General features: G+C 38.6%; 2 protein-coding genes across 8 annotated transcripts in view; one reads left to right on the top strand and one right to left on the bottom strand.

Annotated features, from left to right (window-relative positions):
* The window catches only part of LOC134001968 (dnaJ homolog subfamily C member 13), a 37855-nt gene extending 31661 nt beyond the window's left edge, over positions 1–6194 (bottom strand). For 6 of the 7 annotated variants that reach the window (XM_062441178.1, XM_062441180.1, XM_062441181.1 and 3 more), the window contains exons 1-2: positions 6090–6194; positions 2983–3063 (exon numbers count right to left, since the gene is read on the bottom strand). In XM_062441178.1, coding sequence (XP_062297162.1) covers positions 2983–3050 — 68 coding nt within the window. In that variant the 5' untranslated portion in view covers positions 3051–3063; positions 6090–6194. Of the gene's footprint in view, positions 1–2982; positions 3064–4175; positions 4236–6089 lie in introns of all 7 variants that reach the window. The other variant, XM_062441179.1, reaches the window with a different exon arrangement.
* Positions 6195–12336: 6142 nt separating this feature from the next.
* Positions 12337–20392, top strand: lztfl1 (leucine zipper transcription factor-like 1). The gene is made up of 10 exons (XM_062441154.1): positions 12337–12514; positions 13519–13643; positions 15049–15243; positions 17313–17370; positions 18029–18100; positions 18195–18260; positions 18351–18428; positions 18687–18863; positions 19514–19617; positions 19885–20392. The coding sequence occupies exons 1-10, from the start codon at positions 12512–12514 to the stop codon at positions 19901–19903; spliced, it is 897 nt and encodes a 298-aa protein (XP_062297138.1). The 5' UTR covers positions 12337–12511; the 3' UTR covers positions 19904–20392.
* Positions 20393–21616: the final 1224 nt, after the last annotated feature.

Raw genomic sequence — 21616 nt, 5'->3', positions numbered from 1 at the left:
CGCTTCATTCATAAAATAAAGAAGCACCCTATTCAGGAGCAGTTTAGGATGAAGGGATGACACTTATTTGCTATTTTTTTTGTCTGCTTCCCAACCCTTTATTAAAAAGATGAAAGAAAAGAGGGACAGGGAGCGGCGATAACAAGAATAAAACAGTGAAACAAAGAAAATAAAATGTTATTTTCCTGATTATTCCACAGCGTTAACGTCCTAAAAAAGGAAATAAATAACCGTCCAACACTCAATAGATGATTTACTGTGAAGACAAATGCTCTTAGTTTCTGTTTCATTTCCCTCCTCTGCATTTCTCCTTTTCATTCATTCATTCATTCATTCGTTACATCCGACTTATGCAACAGTAAACACAAAGGACAGGACCGATCTGTGGTGTCGTGTGTTAGTATCACGTCTCTAAATGCTGCCGTCATGGGTCGAATCTGCATGATCTACCTGCTTCTGCACTACAGGGACTTTAAAGTTTTTCAAGTTTAGTCCCTGAGATTAGTTCCTCTGGGTCCCAAGTGCCTGAAACTTTTGTTGTAAAGGGGCTTAATACTCTCTTCAAGCAAGAGTCACAGGACTTTACAATTAAACGTGATCATGAGCGCCGAGAGAAGGAAAAATGTTGCTTTAACTCTAAAGCTGGATGCACATCACAGCACTTTATGTCTACTGACTGTTTCAGAGAAGTTTATGTTTTAATCTATTTTTATGATTCGAGTCTTCAGACATTTTCACAAATATGATTTATGTCTGATATGTAAATCTGAAAAACTGTTGATACACTTATAGGAAAATAAAATAGGGGAAACTACGAAGCGAAACTACATCCTCATGGCTTTTCTCTCCCTCAGCTTTCAGCAGAACACAAAACATTATATAGTTTAATTTAATAAGAAATGAAACAAATATGCAACTAGGAGCTGAAACCTGATGTAATTTTGATATCATGGCTTATATATGCAAAGATGTACTTCTTGTGACTGCCATGCTGTACACCTATAATCACATTACAATAGTACTATTTATACATAGCCGGGGGGGAGAGTATGCTAATCACAGATGACTAATTAAAGTTTGCTTTTGGGGACATGTTCTGAGGTCACAAGGTAGAGTTATGCTCCTTTCATCTGTGGTGCAGTAACTGTGTAAGTACAAGAAGATCCAGCCATGATTAATTAAACTACTTAAAACGTTGTGTATTTTGCTTTTCCTACACAGGCTATGTTTTTTTAGCGTGTCACACTATTTTAAGTGGTGTTAAACAGGATGAGTTTAGTAAAAAAAGTCATGTGAGGTGAAATGAAACATTCCAATAAGACAATTTCTCATTCTTGTAACTTGTCAAAGCTCTACAGTATCTCACTCAAACACAGTGCTTACAGCAGACACTCATATGACATGAGTCTATTGAATTATAATTTAGCCCTCGTTTGACCCATTTATACTCTGAGACGGCTGCTGTCACAAGTTAATCTTCGGCCGGCTTGTGACGGCGGCCGCAGACACTAAGTCCTGCCCCCCCCCCCAAAACTGGATTTACACTCCATTGACAAAAAAGCATCATTACAAAGAAATAACACGACACACGTATCAAATAAAAGTTTCTGTTTCATTTTCTCCTCATCCTAATGTGCTAACCCTGACCCTCACAGTCTCCTGCGTCTGGCTCTTTAGTTTATCCCCCCGGGTCAGCTGACGCGTGCGGACGCCTGCGACGCCGGGTCACTCTGACTGAGGGTGGTATCAGTCTCTACTGTCCGCCTCTCATACATCAACGCTCGTCTCTGCAGGACACTTCAGGAAGCATTTAGATGGATGGAGCTCGGATGATGGCTAATGCTCCGCAGCCCTGCTTAAGTTACCTACGTTAATGGGACAGAGACATTTACAGAGCAGGTATCGGTAATGTGATCCCGCTGGCTCTCTGTTCAAGCTGGGGCTCTTCTATTCTTTAGCTCTGATGGCCCCTAAGAAACTACACCATATATCCTATCTGATTTTAAGCCTATATGTTGGCTAAAATGTGTATCTTTAATTAAAATACACCACACGATTCAACAGCTAGAAATCCATATATCTTATAATGTGTAATACATTTCACTGTGGAGCATTTAGAAATATGATCCTAGTACATATATAGTATATTGGCTTCATGCTACTGTAATATACTGTACCACTTTACATCTATTTCCAATGCATTGACTCCTCCTGACTAATACTCTACACACTTCCTTCCTGTTCTGAGACATTTGCCAATAGAAGAAAAAATTCATTCATTCATTCCACATGTCTGAGTACACAATGATCAACGTTATAACTGTCAAAAAGGAGATAGTAGACGTGTAAGAAAGGGTATTTATCCAGTCTGATATGCTGCTGAACATGTGACTGCTGCTACTATCATCATACTGTCAAACTGTCCCATTCAAAGCATCATATCTCCTGTGTTTGGGTTTTAAACTCCAGTAAGCTGCTGCAGATGTAATTCGGTGTTTATAACCAAACAATTGAATCAATGTATGACCTCTCATGTAAAAAGGTAAACTGCCATCTAGTGTACCTGTTATTAAAATATTAAGAGAAAGAAGCACCGTGGGGGAAAGCAGCTTTTCACGCTTCGTCTCCGTGATGCGTTCACTGCCCTCATCTGTTCTTTGGGTTACATTTCATAAAAGACAATGCAGCTCTACAAAAAATACACAGGTCACAATGCTGCTGATCAGCGGTCTGAAAACCTCTTTTTTTTTTTTCTGGGCTCAGATAAGGAAGTCGACACAATGGAACCACTGAGTCAGGATTTCAGGATTTTTCCCAAACCTCTTTCTGAAGAGGTGACAAAGAGAATAGTTGAAGGCTTAAGTTGCCTCGTAAACCAATACAAAGGGTGATGTGAGAGAGAGAGACAGCGCCACCAGCTATGAAAACCGAGTTGAGTAAGCGAAAAAACAAACGTAACCAATAAAAAAAAAAGCGACTTACTTTCCCCTCCAGGAGTGTTTGGTGGTGTAGAAACAGGCCAGGTCTTTGTTTTCTTTGACGACATTCATCTTTTCACAGGACCTACGACACAAGGGTAAAAAGCAGTTCACACATATTAAACATAGCAGCGTTCAAAAAACAAGTGTAAGATCTTCATTTGAACATTATAATTTTTTTAGCAACCAGATCACATCAAAAAATGGGCGATTCTGTTTGAAATCAAAAGATAAAAGCAGACACGAGCGGGGCCTCACATCTCAGTTTAATGTCAGTTCTGTGAGAAGAAACCACAAAAATAACCTGTAGGCAGATATTTACAAGTCATTACTGCATCGAGTTTATGCAACACACATTCTCCTTATACCACCGCGCACACACACTTCACACAGTCATTCAACATTTTGCAGCTCGATGGGAGAGACTCCCACCAGACACTCCCTCGGCTTCAGATCTAATACAGAGCAAACAGTGATTATCCAGTTAGAGAGAGAGAGAGAGAAGTCCGCTGCTCCATGACTGACTGATTTCTCATTGCAGTGAACCATAGCATCAATGCAGGTGGTAGCACATGATCCCCACTTTATTATAACCCTCGAGGATATCATCACCCGGCTTCATGCGTTCAATTTTTACGGGCGCTTCTTTATGATTAACGCCGGCTGGTGAAAAAATTGCTCGGCAAAAAAAAAACTGACGAGGAAGTGACGATCATCCACTCCAAGCTGATATCAAAAGAGACCAAAACAACACGACAGAGCACCGGCTGATCATGTGTCAATAATGTCTGCGACAAAGCCAGTGTGGCCTATTGATCGCCTTTTAGATAAACAGCGATGAAGCTGTGTCTTGCCTATAATTTGAATGAAAAAATCATTACAATTTAACTATTAAGACAGCCACGACTAAAAGGGCTACATGCTGTTTCAAATACATCAGAGGTGACAAACAGCAGAGCAAAAAAAAGAAGGGAATAACTGCCTCTCTGCTCTGTCTTTAGTGCAGTAATTTGCTGGTGGCTGCACTGTGACAGGAGAGGGGTGGGTGGGTGGAGGGGGGGGGGACCTGTGTCAGCACTCTGCCAGTATCAGGATCCTGGAAAAATGTGACTCCAGTTTTCCTTCCTCCCCATTTTTCAGTGTGTGCAAATGAAAGAGGGAGACATAAAATATAAGGTCAAATCGTGGAATACACACCGTTCACCGAGGAGGACGAGGACGAGAGGAGGAGGAGGAGGAGGGAGGAGGAGTAGCTGTCTGATGTTCACAGACGGGCAGGACACGAATATAGTATCGAGCATCAAGTGGATGAGAAGTTATGAGAAAATGTGCCAGTTTGAGTAACTCATTTTACATTTTACAGCAGGAAACAACGGTGCAAGGAACAGTTCAGATCCAAACATTTTCCTCCAAACATCATGCATTCATAGAGCTGTATAATGAATCTAATCCAAAGTGGAGGAGGAGAAGGAGGAGGAGGAGAAGGAGGAGGGGGTGTTTGCTGAAATGCACAATAGGAGATGTTAGCAGCTTGGCCTTGTTGCTTCTGCAGATGGCCGTTCAATTTTCACTATATTACTATGATGTGTGCTGTCATGAGTGCAGATTCCAGGATTTGAGTCATGTGATAATAACCCCTCCCTGCCTGTATGCAGATCAATAACACAGTATTTATGGGCAAGCCTTTGACAAGAGATTACCCTAAAAAACAAACCAGCAGACAGGAATACAGTGACGTAATAGACCCAAAGGAAAACACACAATATTAACATGATAACTTGTTCCCAGACTGGTCTCACAACTTTCCAGGAACTTTAACAAATACGGATTTTGGTCTGCGCCTAATACAGTTGTCACGGTCGGATCCTGTTAAGTGGATAGCTGTGACAGTTGGTGCAATCCCATAGTGGATAATCACACTCGCTTTCAAACAGGATTGAAGTAAACCTCTAAAATGAGAAATAACCAAAACATCTAAATATAGGCTTGTCAAACAGACAGTAGCAAACGATTGGGTAACTAGCCACAGGTGTATGTGTGTTTTATCCACATTACGTACAGAACAGTTAACTGTGAACACACATATTTGTTTAACATACACCTGTTTTCTACCTTTTTTTCCCCCTCTCACAGGTGTGTGGAAGGAGTTGGATCACCTGCTTCTTATTAAAAAAAATCATAAAGAAAAGAAAAGGACTGCTTCAGCATCTGTGTGGGTACAAGGGTCAAACTATCATGTGTCATGACATCAGTATATGCCTTTTACACACATCTGCAGTTACAGTAGTGACCACAAATTAACTCATAACACCATAAAAGTGGTACGAGCATTTTTTTTGCATGTTAAATTGGCTCAAATAAAGCTTTAGCATAATCATAAGACATTAACATAATAATATATGAATATAGAGGTGGTTTCTGCTTATATTCATGCCATTTTCTGCACTCAATGACATGTTGCAATGCCCTCCTTATATTTGCTCATTTACATGAAGCAATATTTCCTCCAAAAAGCAAGACAGGAACTTTCAACCCCCCCTCCCTCCTTGAAAACCCCTTCAACTTCATCTTCTGTGGTTAGTATTTCAATTGCATGCTTAACACACAAAAAATGACTAACAGGTTTTAACTAAAAGGCAAAAGGCGATTCTTATAAGTCTATTTTAAAAGGATGTGTGTGTGCTTGCTCTCTGTCTTTCTCTCTTTCTCTGGATGTGTCAAAGTAAATCCAATGACAAGCAGCATTACCTGGATTGCAAAGTCTGCTTCACTGCTTCATTGCAGCGGGCCTACTCGGGTGAGCTGTCTGGCTAAAAACAAGCACGACAGCACCGCTTTTTCTACCGCTGCAGACCCATCTACCTCACTATTACAAACAAATAGCTGCAGACACTTTCCTTAACACAGTTTGTTTGCCAAATGCAGCATAAAAGGGGCTGTGGCAAGGCTCATGTTTAGGTTAGCCTCTAGCTAGCTGCTAGCTAGCACATCTCTCTGTGAGGGATTTTTTTTTTTAACCCCAGCACGTCGCATTAGCTCAATCAAGCTCAAGCAAACGTGGAGAAAAAGAAAGACGGGTTTTTTTTGCAAGGTGGTAAATTGTGTCTTTACCTGTCAAAATCACTAGCGGGTGTTATTCGTAGACGTCCCTCAGCCCCCCACCCTCCTCTTGCTTCTCGGTTTGCCCACTCTTGGTTGCTGAAGGAGCTCAGTTGAACGCCGTATTTCCCCCCCCTCTCTCTGCACAACAGCGCTCAGGACGCTGCCATAGTCCTGGGCAGAGCTAAAAGTGTGCCGACTGCGCATGCGTGAGGCCTGGCTGTCATGCGGCTGTCAGCTGATTGGTTTTTTTTTATGATTGGAACGCGGAACAGGAGCAGACGGCTGACTCCAGATCAGCTTTGTCTGTCAGATTCTAACGTGTATGAATTGGTAGACACCACATTAAAACTGATCTCAGAGCAGTACAGTGTATATAAAGAGGGGAGGAAGTTTAGATCGGTTGCTGTAGTCGTTTCCATATTAGCTAAATTGAAAGTCAATGTTGAGTCAATGTTTTTATTTATTTTATTTTATTGTATTGCTTTTATCTTTCTATTGTGTCCTTTATCTTTTTATGGTGCTTCTATTGTGTTATCTATTTGTTGTGTTTTTCAGTTTAGTAGCTTTATTGTCATTATATTGAGGGTCAGACAACAATATAACGAAATTTAGATATAGCACTCCCTAAGCCATAAAAACATTTGGCACTTTGGAAAACCTTGTGTTTGTTAAAATCGTGCTATATAAATAAAGTGGATTGGATTGGGAGTAACTAGTTTAATTTAACGGCGTTATGTAATTCAATTAGCCTACAAAATAAATAATTGTATTCTGTTATAGTTACTAAGAAAAAATGTGTCATTAAATTACAGTTATCAGAAATCAGAAGATAAATTTTGGATATTGTACTCAAAAGGAACTAGATATTTTGTAATCTGGCACACTAGTTTTTAGGCTTAAAAGATACTTTGATCTATACAAAGCAACCTTTTCTGCCAAAAATGTTGTGTGCATACCCATATTTGGTCATTTAATTTCATAGGCCTACAGTTTTTAGGTTTAAAAAACTAGTAGTATGCATATACTAGTTATCTTTAAAATAATTTAATAGAAAAAGAGATAAATGCACTGGAGCTTAGTTGTCCCACATTAGTCAATGTCCCACATTACCCTTATCCACCCTTACTGTAATCCGTTACAGTTACTGAGAAAAAATGTGTCATGAAATTACAGTTAATTATGAAAATGTTGATGACTACAAAAGAGGTTACACATGAAGTCAGACTTTTGCTCTGAAGGAGTTTTCCCCCCTCATTTTTAAAAATATTTAACATGTTACTGAATACATATATTGCTGTTTTTCTTTCTTTAAAAATATATATTTTTTTAAATATTTTGTAAATAAATCATGACGTGGGTTTATTTGTAGCACTCATGGGTTTAAATGGTGGCACAGTGCCAATTAACCCTTAAACAGGCAGGAGTGGAAAATGAGATGTAAAAAACATAATTTGATGTTACTATTATTTCATTTGCACCTATAAAGTAAAACATTTCCACAAATATTTTAAATATTTTTGTGAGTCGTATCTCCACCAGGATATGTTGGTTACTTATGAAAATGTTGATGATTACAAAGGTTACATCTGAAGTCAGACCTTTAAGATTTTGTTTAGGAGGAGGGTTTTTTTCCCCCTCATTTTCCTCCCCACTCAAGTCTATTCAAGACTCAGCCAGTTTATTAATTTTAATTTTATCAGGTTTCCAGGAATCAATAGTATCATATATTGGTGGAATTTAATTAAGTGCATTTATTAAATTAGGGGCACCTCCAGCCATGTAGTAAGCCATGTGAAATACTCTGCTTAGAGCAATAATGTGTGTCTATTAGAGGTTTTCCACACACACAAAAAAAGTATAATTAGCCCCTCAAAATCCTTAACATGCATAAATTCCTTCTCCTTAGTTAAAAATTCCAGATTTAGTCACACATATTTTTCATTTCAGAAGGTTAACTACAGGTCACAAGATGACTCCTACTTCACTGTAAAGTCCATTCTCAGTGTTTGTGCACTGGATGCTTCAAAGTTTCCACATCACATTTGTGCTCATTAAATACTGGACCAAACCATTTGTGATGTCACAAATCATGATTGTGGGCGCAGCCCTTTTAATTTGTTTAATTAGCACAGAGAAACTTTCCATTTTCAGCAGATGAATGTGAAAACAGCCTTCTATATTATTTCCATTTTATGCTACTTTATACATTTACTCCACTACTTTTATTTGACAGCTGTAATTACTTTTCAGATTAAATTTTTACATTAAATAATAATTCATCATAGACTCGTAAAATACAAAACTGTAACCCCAGTGTGTGGTTGTGGCTTCTTATCATGTTACAGATATTTGAGTTGTTGAGCAGTTCCACCAAATAAATCATAATAAAAATACAAAACTATCCAATATTTCAAAAAAAGCAAAGTTCAGAGTAAAGTCTAAAAAAAAAACTAAGCAAGATTTGTATGGCAGAACTTTTCTTCTTTTCTATATCAGGCTGATAAAACTTATGAACTTTTACTTAAGTGTGATCTTGAATACAGGAATTTTACTTGTAATGGAATAATTTTACATGGTGGTATTAGTACTTCCATCACTGGCCCACTAAAGAAACAATACACCTGGGGTAAAATAATTACTCTCCCCTCTTGTGACACCTCTCGCTCAGCCAACTTCATCCAATCTACAATACTACATGAACTTTAGCTCCATTAAACCATCATACAGTCTGAGATCAGGACAAATATCAACTGAATACATACATGCATATCTAAGCACACACACATATTGGTGCAATAAAATATGCAAAAAGGATGATTTAAAAGTTATCAAAGTCATCTGAAATCCTTTCTTTTGCTAAATTTAAAGACAAAGATTTTCATATTAATCGACAGTGTTTTATTATTTTTCCTGCTTACTATACGTGACATTTTTGTGTTCATATTTGATTTTTTCTTTGCATGCTATCGCTCCAGTGACTCTCATTCCTCTGTAATCTAATTTCTTTGACAGTTTGCTCAAGCAGTTCATGGACCAACCACAGATATGAAGTTTAAAAAAAAAAGAAAAAAGAATCCTGCCACATTACAAGCCTGCATGTAAGAGGTAAAATGCACACAAAGAGTCGCCACCTTGGTGTAACTGCTAACTGTAGAATAGCAGCACCAACATACAGGAGCCTCACAGAAAACCAAAAACTATCATCTGTGACTTGTAACCCTTCAGCAAATGGTTTTAACCCCTTTGTTTCTATTATCTCCCTCAAATTTTAAGTGACTCACCGCGATTGAAGGTAAAGGGGAAACATCTTGGCCTCTGTGACTGACTGATGTTAAACGGTGAATTTGAGCGGGGCAGCACTGTGGTCACGTTATGAGGCATCTGATTAGGTGACTAACCATGCGCTGCCCGTTAGTATAATTTAATTACAGCTAAAGAGACATGAGGGGGAAAAAAGCATCCTTCTTTTTTTTTCTTTCTTTAGGATCCTCCTTAACAAAATGTTTAGTGGTATCCTTCAGTGACCGGGGAAAAGCAGATGGTGCAACTCAGAAGTTTTTCTTAGGTTCAAGTGAGTTAAGTTCAAAGATTTGTGTTATTTTATTGTATGCTCAGAGTAAGTTACCAATCTGTTGTGGGAGGTATTTTTTGGATACATGATTAATAGGAGGGTTTGTGGTTACAGGACAAACACAGTAACACAATAAAACATACTGGGAATAGATTTACGTGACCAATTAGTGTCAAATATGCCACCTTGTTTTGAACTCCTGCTTTTCTGTGAAGTGATTAAAGCTCAGTTTGTTACTCTGCTTGGAATAATGATGCCATAATAAATGTACAGAAAGGATAATTTGGTGTAAGGGGTTGCTTAAGTAAGTCAATTTACATTAGTCTTACATACTAAATCAATCTAAACTCAACCTGTAATTAGCACTAACACCAATTTAGCACCAGTTAAAAGCCTTTATACATAAAGTGCCATAAATAAAGCTGTGTAATTTCAATTAGGGCTTCTATTTTTTCTCTAAATATGTTTTATCTCCCAGAAATTATGTTCTTAACAACTTCCACATAACCTTTCCTCAATTTGTATAACTTAAAGACAGGAAGTTGGTTCGAGCAATTCAATCAGCTTCTTTTTTTTCCTTTTTAAAATAAATGTTGGATTTAAAATACTATCTAGGCCCTTCTGTAGCTCTCTCTCTCTCTCTCTCTCTCTCTCTCTCTCTCTCTCTCTCTCTCTCTCTCTCTCTCTCTCTCTCTCTCTCTCTCTCTCTCTCTCTCTCTAACAGGGCTAAAACAGGTGAGCGAACTGGTGCCACAGGAAGAAGGCACAGCTGGCAGTGAGGAGCCTCAGGGCTGACTGCTGATGAGGAACAGAGGAATCCCTCTTCAGTTGATCTTCTTGAGGTTTTTTTCCCCCCATTTTTCCCCAAGTTAAAGGTTTTTTGGGGGGGAGTTTTTCCATATTTGAATCAGAGGTGTACGAACAGGGGATGTTGTATTGCTGTACAGACTGTAAAGCCCTCTGAGGCAAATTTGTGATTTGATATATATGACTAGACTAATAAAACTGACTTGAGGTGACTTTTTTTTAAACCAGGAACTGCTCTCACAATAGCTCAATACTGACATCTAATGCGTGATACTGTAAATTGACAAACAAGCTTAAATGCCAGGTTGGTTAAATATAAATTGTCTTAATGCTCTCACACCTATCTCAAAAATGTGACTAATCAGAAACTCCTCAGAAATTAATTGTCAATTGGGAGGTCACTGGTTTAATAATTCTGAAAATGACAAGCCACAGTAACTCTCGTAGAAAATATGCTGCCAAATCCTTTACAAGCTTTAAACTTCTTCCCCTACAATAAAGCTATAAAATGATCTCTAATGCTCTAGGATGTTAATTTAGGAGCGTATTCATCACTGTATAATGCATAAAATGACCTCCACTCAAGATAAGGTGACACGTCCATTGGCTCCAGCTCATCTTTAACTGCGTCCTTTTCAACTTTTCTCATTACCTTAAACTGTTTTTGGTACCATATTCCTCAATATATCAAGTGAAGCACTCTACACAATACTTCTTCTACCTTCCTACAGTCAGAGAAGCAACTTGAAAGAGAATATTTATTCTTAAGGCTCCTTCAGACTGAATAATTTACCATCAAATATTTAAGATCCATCATTTCACATGTTTAAAAGTGTTTTTTCTTCTTATTTTGACATGAATTGTACATGTTTCGGATGATGCTGCAACTACAAATGACTCTCAGACTTTTTCATGTCAAAGGCCAGTAAACTGACACAGATTAGACAACCCCCATCTGTTAAGATTTATTGCATGAAACCCATGACCAAAATAGTCATGTTTGTCATTGTGTTATTTATTAATGTATTTATAGAGAAAATCCATAATTTATTTTTCAAGGCCACTGGGGGTCCCTAAACCCCACTGCTATATGCAATATACAATACAGTGTAAGCCTATATGCTGAATTCTCTATTATAGCCTATTTGTGTTGGGCAAACACTTCTCTGTGGCCATCTAGTGGTTGTATTTGCTCATGTACTTCTCTTTTTTGTGTGTTGATTGTGTTGTGATTGATCTAGTGTGACTGTTGAAACTGTTTATTGTTGTTTTGTTTCTGTGTTTCTTATTAGTTTAATATCTTTGCTTCATTTCTTTTGTGTGTGTTTTATTCTGTTTGTATTATATATTAGGACCCGATATGGTTCATCTTAAGGGGTTTGTCCTAATGAAATAAACCTGAATATGTATATAATTGGTAGGTCGTTGATTTCATAATTTGGGATGACAAAGCAGGGGCAACATAGTAGGATAAAATACAATATTGTGTTTATAAAATATCCAGCTAAAGCCTTAACACGCTTGATATGTTGACAGGAAATCGGTCGAATCAGTGTTAAAACTACAAATAATGCTTTTCGATTCAATCTTTATGATCAAGTTCGAAAAATAATGAAGATCTATATTGTATAAACGGTTAAAAGCTTAGATTAAGCAATATATGTGAATATAATGTTAATACATGTGGCAATTTCATTTAATAAATATAACGTTGCTGTATTCGATAATTCAACACATATAACTTGTAGTTCCTTGTTGTACGTGGCGCCCTTGAACGCACCTCTGGTAACCAAGGTAATGACGCTCCTCTCTCCGTTACCAAAGCATTGTCAAGGCAAACACTAGCTGAGGTAGCTAGCCAGTAGCCAATCAGCCAGATAATCTTATAGCTATGATATAAGCCTCGTTTAGTCTCTTGATCGGGTTTAACTTCAAGCACAAGACAGTTTACTAGCACCCTCCAGTCTAATATAGCACGTTTAGCTTGTAGTTTGATCGCTGCGTGGCCTAAAACACCCATTTTTTTCCTCCTTTTTTTTGCTCCACAGCCAACATGGTAAGTAGCTGCTATCATTTTGCTGTTTATGGGGTAGCTATGACACCTGTTTGCTTTACAAAAAGTCAGCATGCCATTATATCTAGCGTTAGTGTTGCTCTGTTAACACGGTGACCTGGATTCAAAGACGAGTATAACCCTACGTACTTATTAATTATCCCCCCCTCCCATATAGATAGGAGCTCATGTGAATAGGCCCTGGCACATATTAGCAAAGGGGAAATCCCTCTCTCATCTTAGCTGATCGGCTAGCTGTAAGGGTTAGGGGTGTCAAACATGCGGCCCGCGGGCAAGAACCGGTACGCCGAGGGGGTGCAATCCGGCCCACTTTCCTTCCTGTGTTCTTTTTCTTCCTTCCATCTGTACTTCCTTCCTTCCTTCGTTCCTTCATTCATTCATTCATTCCTTCCTTTCTTCCTTCCTTCCTTTCCTCCTTCCTCCCTTTCTTCCTTCTGCCCTTCCTTCCATCTGTCCTTCCTCCCTTTCTTCCTTCCATCTGTCCTTCCATCTGTCCTTCCTCCCTCTCTTCCTTCTGTTCTTCCTTCCTCTCTTTCTTCCCTCTGCCCTTCCTTCTTTCCTTCCTTCCGTCTGTTTGTCCGTCCTTCCTTCTGTCTGTCCTTCCTACCTTTCTTCCCTCCTTCCTTTTGTCTGTCTGTCTTTCCTTCCTTCCCCTTCTTATTTCCTTCCTTCCTTCCCTCCATCTTTTTTATGATCCGGCCCACACAAGATCAAATTGGTCTGTATGTGGCCCTTGAATGAAAATTAGTTTGACACATCTCTCTCTCTCTCTCTCTCTCTCTCTCTCTCTCTCTCTCTCTCTCTCTCTCTCTCTCTCTCTCTCTCTCGCTCTCTCTCGCTCTCTCGCTCTCTCTCTCTCTCTCTCTCTCTCTCTCTCTCTCTCGCTCTCTCTCTCTCTCTCTCTCTCTCTCTCTGCCATATATTTTATTTGTAGTGCTAATCTTTGAAGCTACTTTCATTTGTCTCCTCTTTTTCCCCCCATGCAGGCTGAGTTTGGGTTCAATGAACATCATCAGAACGAAGTCATCAACTACATGCGGTTTGCACGTTCAAAGAGGGTGCTGAGACTCAAGACTATTGACTCATGCTTTGAAGAACTGAAAGACAGCAGGTGACTGGTGGCCACATTCAAAGTTGGATGGTTTCACAATTTCAACTTTTGACCAATTTCAAAATCATATGAACCCTTAGAGAGGTTTTCCTCGCTGTCATCATTCCTCCTGTATTCATTCTAGCTGTTAAAAGATCCCCTTTAAATGTGCTTTCAGTGTAAGTGATGGAGTCCACAAGCATTTTGTGCTAAAAATGTATTTCAAAGTTCATATCAAGTTGTCATGAGGCTTCAGCAGTCTGAATTAGCCATATCAAGTGGATATCTGCCACATTTACAGTCTTTTTTTAGCATAAAATTCCCTCTTTTTAGTTTCCCAGTTGAGCTGTAGTAGAAGTTCAGTAACAAAAAGAGGGACTTTGGCACTAAGAAGACTGTAATGTTGAAAGATATCTACTTGATTTTATTAATTTGGATGACTGAAGCTTCATATTAGCTTCAAATCAACTTTTAAATACACTTTTTTTTTGCACAGAAGGAGGACTGTGGCCTCCATCATATTGTAAGTACATTATGAAGGGATCTTCAAAGTTCAAGGTATCTTTATTATAGCTGGGGAGCAATTTGATTCACAGCCAGCAGTAATACATAGACAACAGTCACAGCCGATAAATACATCAACAAACCAAATAAGAACTACACTTAAGGGTGTAGTCACTTACAAGGCTGATAGCAGCAGGTATAAATGACCTCTTTCAGTTCTGCATTGTGGCACATTGTATCTGTGCTCTGATGGTAGCAACATGAACTCATACCACAAGGGATGGCTCGGATCAGCTAAGATAGATTGGGCTTTTTCTCAAGGACCTGACTTTATACAGATCATGGAGGTCATTCAATGATGTACTCGCAGATAAAAGAAAAGGTAAGAACAGACTCAATAAAACAGGAATAAAATATTTTCATAAAAGTGGTGTCGACATTAAAAAAACTGTTGAGCTTGCGATAAAAGTGCATATGCTGATTTGCTTTTTTTTTTTTTACACACATCATCAACATGGGGCTCAAAGCACAGTTTGTGGTTGATCACAGTACCAAGATATATGCACTGTTGCACCAGTTCAACAGCCTGATTGTCTTTTGCCACAGTGAAGATGACAGTAGGATTATTTTTTTCTAAAATCAATGCACATCTCCTCACTACAGGAGTCGCCACTGCTTCTAATGGTCAGTATGAACAGGAGGAATGGTAATGGCAAGAAAAAACTAAGTTTAGTGTTAATTTGGGCACCTGACGATTGCTTTAAGGCACACTTGAAAGAATTGTGAACCTGTCCTTCAAGTCCTTATTTCACTCTTTCTTCAGATTCATAGCCTATAAAAGGAAGATGTAACGGACACAACAATAAACTGCTTTACGGTTCAGAAGGATCTGTAGCGTGTGTGTGTATGTTTCTGTGTGAAGGCTGGTGGAGGAAACCTTCACAGTTGACGAGGTGCGGGAGATGCTGGATGGGCTGCAGGCGGTGGTGCGCGGTGAGGTGGAGACGGAGCTCATCAACACAGCCCACACAAATGTGCTCCTGCTCAGGCAGCTGTTCTCCCAGGCTGAAAAGTTTTACCTCAGACTGCAGACTGACATCTCAGAGCTTGAGAACAGGTGAGCATTGAATAAGGCAGCAGATTGAGGTTTCCTGTTAACTTTTAAACTAATAGATTAAAGCATTTGATGGAAGGTGTGGTCGTCAAGTTTGTTGCCCTTTTGCCCTATTCAGAAGTCTTCAAAGATTTTTCATTTTGTGTGCACAAGATAATAACTTCTTATTACAGGTTATTATCTTGTGCACACAAATTAATATAATCTTTAACCGTAGATCATAGCATGTGCAATATTAACATGCAAAACGTATGTGTGCAAAACATGTTGATCTTATGTGCACAAATTTAGATTGACAGATTTAGAGAGCCTGAGATTGAAAAAACACATTGATTGAAAATACTGAGGAAACTGCAGGTCAGAGAACCACACCAAAGTGAGACGTTAGCTGAGCGTCTTAACACATTCGTGTTCTCACAGTCGCACAGCATCTCCACTGAATCAGAGGCCACTTCCTCCTGAGCACTTCTTAAATTCACACGTCTCTCGCATGCTGCGTGCCAGGCAAAAAGGTCACTGTAAAGTCACATGTTCTTTTTATACACTGTAGCCCCTTTTTCCCCATTACAGTTCTTCCTTTTCTGAGTGAAGTTTAGTTTCAGTCTAAAAACCTCAACTTCTGCTTGAGGTCAGGTCACCCAGATGACAAATAATCTCTCTCTTTGTTAAAGAATTCCTAATCATATTTAACAATGCAAAGATTTTGAGGTATCTACCGTTGAGATTTCTGCTGCTAGGGCAATGGGCATAGTTGAGGGCAATTTAATTTGTATTTTTTGGATTTTTAAGCACCAAAAACAATATTCCTGTTACAGAGATGTCAAAAATTCTTCCTGGCAGCACCTGCACAAGGGGTAAAATGTCTTGCTATTTGGTTTAACAGACTTTTTAATCCTAATTACACCTTAAAATTAAATTTGCAATTCTCCTTGTGTTGTTTCACATTTACAGTCGTTTGAAAAAAACCCAAACACATCACTCTTTAATTTAATGTAAAGTTAATGTTCAAATGTTTTCGAGTACATACCTGGAAGTCGCTCCAAGTCATGTGATCATGTGGGGTGTGAGGTGTGTGGGTTTTGTAGCCACGTGTGATAAATGTCTAAAAGAAAAAAAGGAAATGTGATAACAGAAACAAAAGATAAATCAAATTTGAATGGCTTTTTATGCTCCTGACATTTTCGCAGGATGTACAGCATCTTGTCACTTATACAGTAGGGCCTTAGAGGTATAGAGGTGCTATATTTGCGGGAACTTCGGTCTATAATTAAAAGATACAAACGGTAATTTTTCAAAACTGTTGAACCTGAAAGACAAATTTGAATGTCAAACAGTAGCACACATCAACGAGCTTCTCCTTTTGCTCATGAGAAGGAGGAAACAAGGGTTCACCATGATCAGTATCTTCACATTATCTGACACTGGAGCAAAATCTCATCAAATTTACAGACTGTTCTAAAGATCTTATGAACCAATACTGTCAGTCAGTTTTGAACGTAGTCTCTATAATACTTAGGTGACCCTCCATGTATCTTTTGACCTCCGTGACCTTTTACCTTCTTTAAGCACCATGCGTGTTGTTGATACATGCTTTTGTTTGTGATGTGCAGTAAGTGGGTGGATGAAAAAAAGCCAGGGGAGCTAAGCACTACGTGACTGATACTCTGTCTAAAAACAAGGAATACGCCCCACAGTCACAGCATACGTGTGCTCAGCTGCTTTTTAAAACCACATTAACCTTGTCAGAGCAAGCTTTGTTCACCACAGGCACACGTCTTATTTAGTGAAATAAAAAACTGCAAGAACAAGTTTCTATTTTTCCTAGCAAACATAACCACCATATTGTAGATTATGGTCAAAAACAACAACAATGCGGTCAGTTAGCTGACACACCGCTCTCAGAATATGAGATCAGTTTTGCAATATTCAGTATTGGTGACAAAATATTGAATGCGTTATTTTAATATTTCATCGACAAAGTTTAGTTTTTTTTGTTTTATCGGGACATTTTCAGATATTTTATAATATTTTCCTGTCTCTGTGATGCTTTTTGCTGTTCTCTACCCGTATAGGGAGCTGTTAGAGCAAGTGGCTGAATTTGAGAAGACTGACTTTAAAACCGCAGACAAGGTGAGTGACTATAATATGCTTAAAACATGACCGTAGATGTAGACTTCATTAATCATTTCCCCAAAGAGTATTTACACCCACATGCAAGTCAGTAACCCAGAGAGAACAGTTCAATGTTTCACTACATTTACAGGAATGTAAGGCCATCTGTCCTTACACGTAGCTCTGTGTGTGGCTTAGAAGTCACACATCAGTGAGGTCGACGTGGTTTCAACATACACTCCGCTATAGAAAAAAACATCAACTTTGCAATGCAATACCATTGCACCTTCATGGGTTTGGCTATTCACACCTTCCTTTAAAAAAGGTAGTTTTTTAGTTTCTCAACTTCACACTTCTAAGAAAAGCAACATTAGATGGATACAAAATGTGTATCTGAGCATGTATTTTTATTTTTCCGTTGCAATGCGATAACAAGGGATCGTTACCAAAGTGTTTAAAGCATCCAACTTAACCATAACCATAACCCTAACCCTAACCTCCACACTTCACACTAAGACAAGCAACATGAGATGATACAAAACATGTATCTGAACACGTATTTGTATTATTTCCGTTGCAATGCAATAACAAGGGATAGTTACAAAGATGTTTAAAGCTGAACATTAAGAACTGTTCTCTCATTGTTTGAGTTGTCAAGCATTTACTTTATTCACAGAAAAACCAGGAAACAAGCAAACTCAAGTTAGCACCGCTGAATGAAGGTGGGGTGTCTGAACTTCTTAACAAGGTAAAGAGATCTATTACTTGGATTAAGATTAAGTGCAGAAAATTGACAGTTATCACATTAACACACACATCCACATTCATCTTCAATATTTCAGGAGATAACAAGACTACAGGGGGAAAATGATAAACTGAAAGCCAGGCTGCGGACTTTAGAATCCCAGGTATGAAAATGAAGCAAACAGCAACTTTTACTCACACACATTTTTAGTACTTTATATTCTTAATTCTGTGTTCTTATTAATTTTTACCAGGCCATGGGTGCATTAGATGAGAAAAGCAAGGCAGAGAGAGCTCTAAAGGATCTCCAGAAGGTGCAAGGTGAACAGCAGGTACGGTTTCACGTTTGACTTTCAAGCAGTATCATCTTTGCGTGTGTCATCTTTGTGTTTGCTTTCCATTCTGCTACTTTTATTTTCATCTGAGCAATCGCTGTCATCTGTTTTTAACTGCTGACTTGGACCCTGCATGGTATGTATCAAGCTGACTAAGATGTTTCACATCTCATTGTAAATAGGAAGAGAGTGTAGATTCTGTGAGATGAAATTGCTCCACCTAACCCGAGTATGTTGTTTCTATTCTTTTTTTAGCATGCTGCTCACACCCAGGAGATCAACAGTCTAGAGGGAACCGTGGCATCTCTGAAGGAGGACTATGAAAGGTCTCTCAGCATCAGTGCTGCCTCCCACAAGGACCTGCAGGACAACCTGATCTCCTCCAAACACGAGCTTCTGCGAGTGCAGGATCAGCTGTCCTTGGCAGAGAAGGTACTGTTGTGGAAATTGTCTGAAAACACTTACCACAAACATGAAATAATACACAAACACTGCTGGGTTGAAGATTAAACAATTATTATTGTACAATAAGGACACAGCATACATACAGAATGACATCAGCTCATCTCAACGAGCAAACAGTATGCCTAAACTATTATAGTTTCTAAGAGAACAAAGAAATCATCAAACATATCATCCTATATGATTTTACCCAATAGAAGATAACCACGGAGCAGAACATATGCACATCTTACACTCATGCGGCCCCAAAACAAGAGCCGTAGGCCATAAATGATTTCTTGACATTTTACTTGGGCCCTCACACCTTCTACCTTATTTGGACATAGGCCAAGATAGAAGAAGAGCAATGGGCCCTACGGTGTATGAATGGGCCTCCTAAAGATAACAACACACAGTGATCTTACATCCACAGTCTTAGATTAAAATGATCAAACCAATCATTGATCCTTCTTCACTTTTACAGAACATCACTGTAGTCTTTTGTCCAGTGACTGTAAAGGTATTGAGACAATAGATAGGGGGTGCATCGTGCCTCTGTGGAGTTTTTCCTCATGTGTTAAAGGTTTAAAGGATCTATGTCAGACAGAAGAATTAACCTATCATGCATGTGTTTTATCCAGGAGTTGGAGAAGAAGTTCCAGCAAACTGCGGCCTACCGCAACATGAAGGAGATCCTAACCAAGAAGAATGAGCAAATCAAAGACATTAGAAAACGATTGCAGAGGTGAGCATTCATCAATAAAGAATATACAATCCAAAGGTCGTCAGAGATATCAGCATTAGAGGACAACGCCTGTAGATTTCAAAAATCTAAAACACAAAAATATCTTATGGAAAATGTTTGTCAGTAGTGTGCAACAAAAAAACACAGGTATGACTTTTTTAAAAGTTTAAATATTCTTGTTCTGTGGTTTTCTTCTTGCAAAATTGGCTCTCCTGTTACGATGTTTGGCTAATTTCAGATTTGTTTCTCTTTCTCTTTCTCTTTTAGATACGAGCCCTCCGAATGAGTTCTAACCAAGACAGCTGCTTACAACAGATGTCCGAGTGGTAAGACAGGACCAAAATTTACGACTGTGGTGTGGGCAAGAAAACCATCCGTTCCACCGCTGTAGGACAACAGAGACAGAAAAAACAGAAAAACTCAACAACACTTACACAAGGAATTGTTTATACAAGCTTTATCTGGCATCTTCAGTAGTTATTGGCTTTAGCACGAAGCGGAAGCGTTGAGGTTGTCGGTACACACATACACTACACTTAACACACAAATGAAATAGTGACAAATAATAGCCTTCTTCAGCTGTGCTTTTTTTCTACGTCTCAATTTTGGAGCTCATTTACAGTAGCTAGCAGACTTCCCTCAGTGCTCTATGCAATTACTACCATGTCCCTGTTTAAAGAGGCCTTGTCCATTTGCTGAACTGGACAGATACTGTCTGCCTGAACCTTTGCAGTCTTATTTATCAGTTATTTATAGGTAATGTTTAGCTTCTTAGCTTCAGGTTAATGATAATTGCTATTTCACTGATCAGTCTTACTTTTAGCAGTCCTTCAATGTTTGTTTTTAGTAAACAGCTTCCAACATTTCCACACACACAAAAAAAATATTTCCAATGATCTGACGTTCTGTGAAAGTCTGATCATCGAAAATATATACCCGGTTTCTTACTTTTATTTTTTCTGCTCTTGCATATTGAACGACATGGATAGCGATCTAGAATGATTCCCCCTACTTCCCTACACAAAAGGGCATAGAATATTTTTGTCTGGAAACTTTAACTGTGTACTTTTCGTATTGCTGTGGGTGATGACGGAGTGTAAGAGAAAAAAAAATAAAATATATACATGATGTTCATGAAGTAATGCTCTTGTAGAGTATGATACATCTACCCTATATTACCACTAGATGTGCATTTGGTTGTAATCGTGCAAAGTATGGGGTAATAAAAAGCTGTTACCAAGTATGTGGTAATGTGGTGTTTTATAGTAAGTTCAGTCAGGTGCAGTCGGCCGTAATTGTGTGAAGCAATCATAAAAATGAAAGTGGAGTGAATTATACAAAATATTCAGCTGGAGAAATATCACTGTGTCTGGACCTGACTTACTATATAAGGGGCAATTACAGATTAGGGAATTCACACATAAATAAAAAATGTCCTTTTTATAATCATTGAAAAGCTGTACACTTTATATACTGTGGGATTTTATGGTCTCGGTTACATTATGCGGTGTTAAATGAGCATTTAAGAGGATCTGGACTCTGAATCGTCAAACTAAATCTGCAGTATTACGTATTGTGTTAACTGCTTTATAGTTTTAAAGGCCAATACAAGTGCTCTATATTCTCTTTTCTTCTGGGCGTTATTTTTCTCACTTCTTCCTGACACATCAGAGCTCAGAAGGGGGAAGTGAAGAAGAAGATAACGGATAACACATACACGGTGCCTCAACACAGAGGATGTCATGAGAACAGAGCGCCTACTTTAGTCACTGGGGTGGCTCAGATATGTGTTACAATAACTTTAGGTGATACTAAAAAGTGATAAGAAATGTCTTTAAAGAGATGTATAAATATATCTCTATGAATGTCCTCGGTCAGACTGGAGATGTTGCTCTTAAGTACTTCCAGGACACATGACACTTATTCATAAGAGTCAAAACTAAATCTGGTATGGCTGCAAACACTTTCACAACACTAAGTAAAGCTATTATGACAGTAT

This window comes from Scomber scombrus, chromosome 20 (genome assembly GCF_963691925.1).
Source record: "Scomber scombrus chromosome 20, fScoSco1.1, whole genome shotgun sequence".
Taxonomy (NCBI): Eukaryota; Metazoa; Chordata; class Actinopteri; order Scombriformes; family Scombridae; genus Scomber; species Scomber scombrus.
The sequence above is the reverse complement of the archived record's forward strand: the minus strand, read 5'-3'. Positions and strand labels throughout refer to the sequence as shown.

Excerpts from the sequence above, each read along its gene's own strand:
- lztfl1 (XM_062441154.1), top strand. Across the intron at positions 13,644-15,048 it reads GAAGAACTGAAAGACAGCAG|GCTGGTGGAGGAAACCTTCA; the intron begins GTGACTGGTGGC and ends TTCTGTGTGAAG. Across the intron at positions 17,371-18,028 it reads ACTTTAAAACCGCAGACAAG|AAAAACCAGGAAACAAGCAA; the intron begins GTGAGTGACTAT and ends CTTTATTCACAG.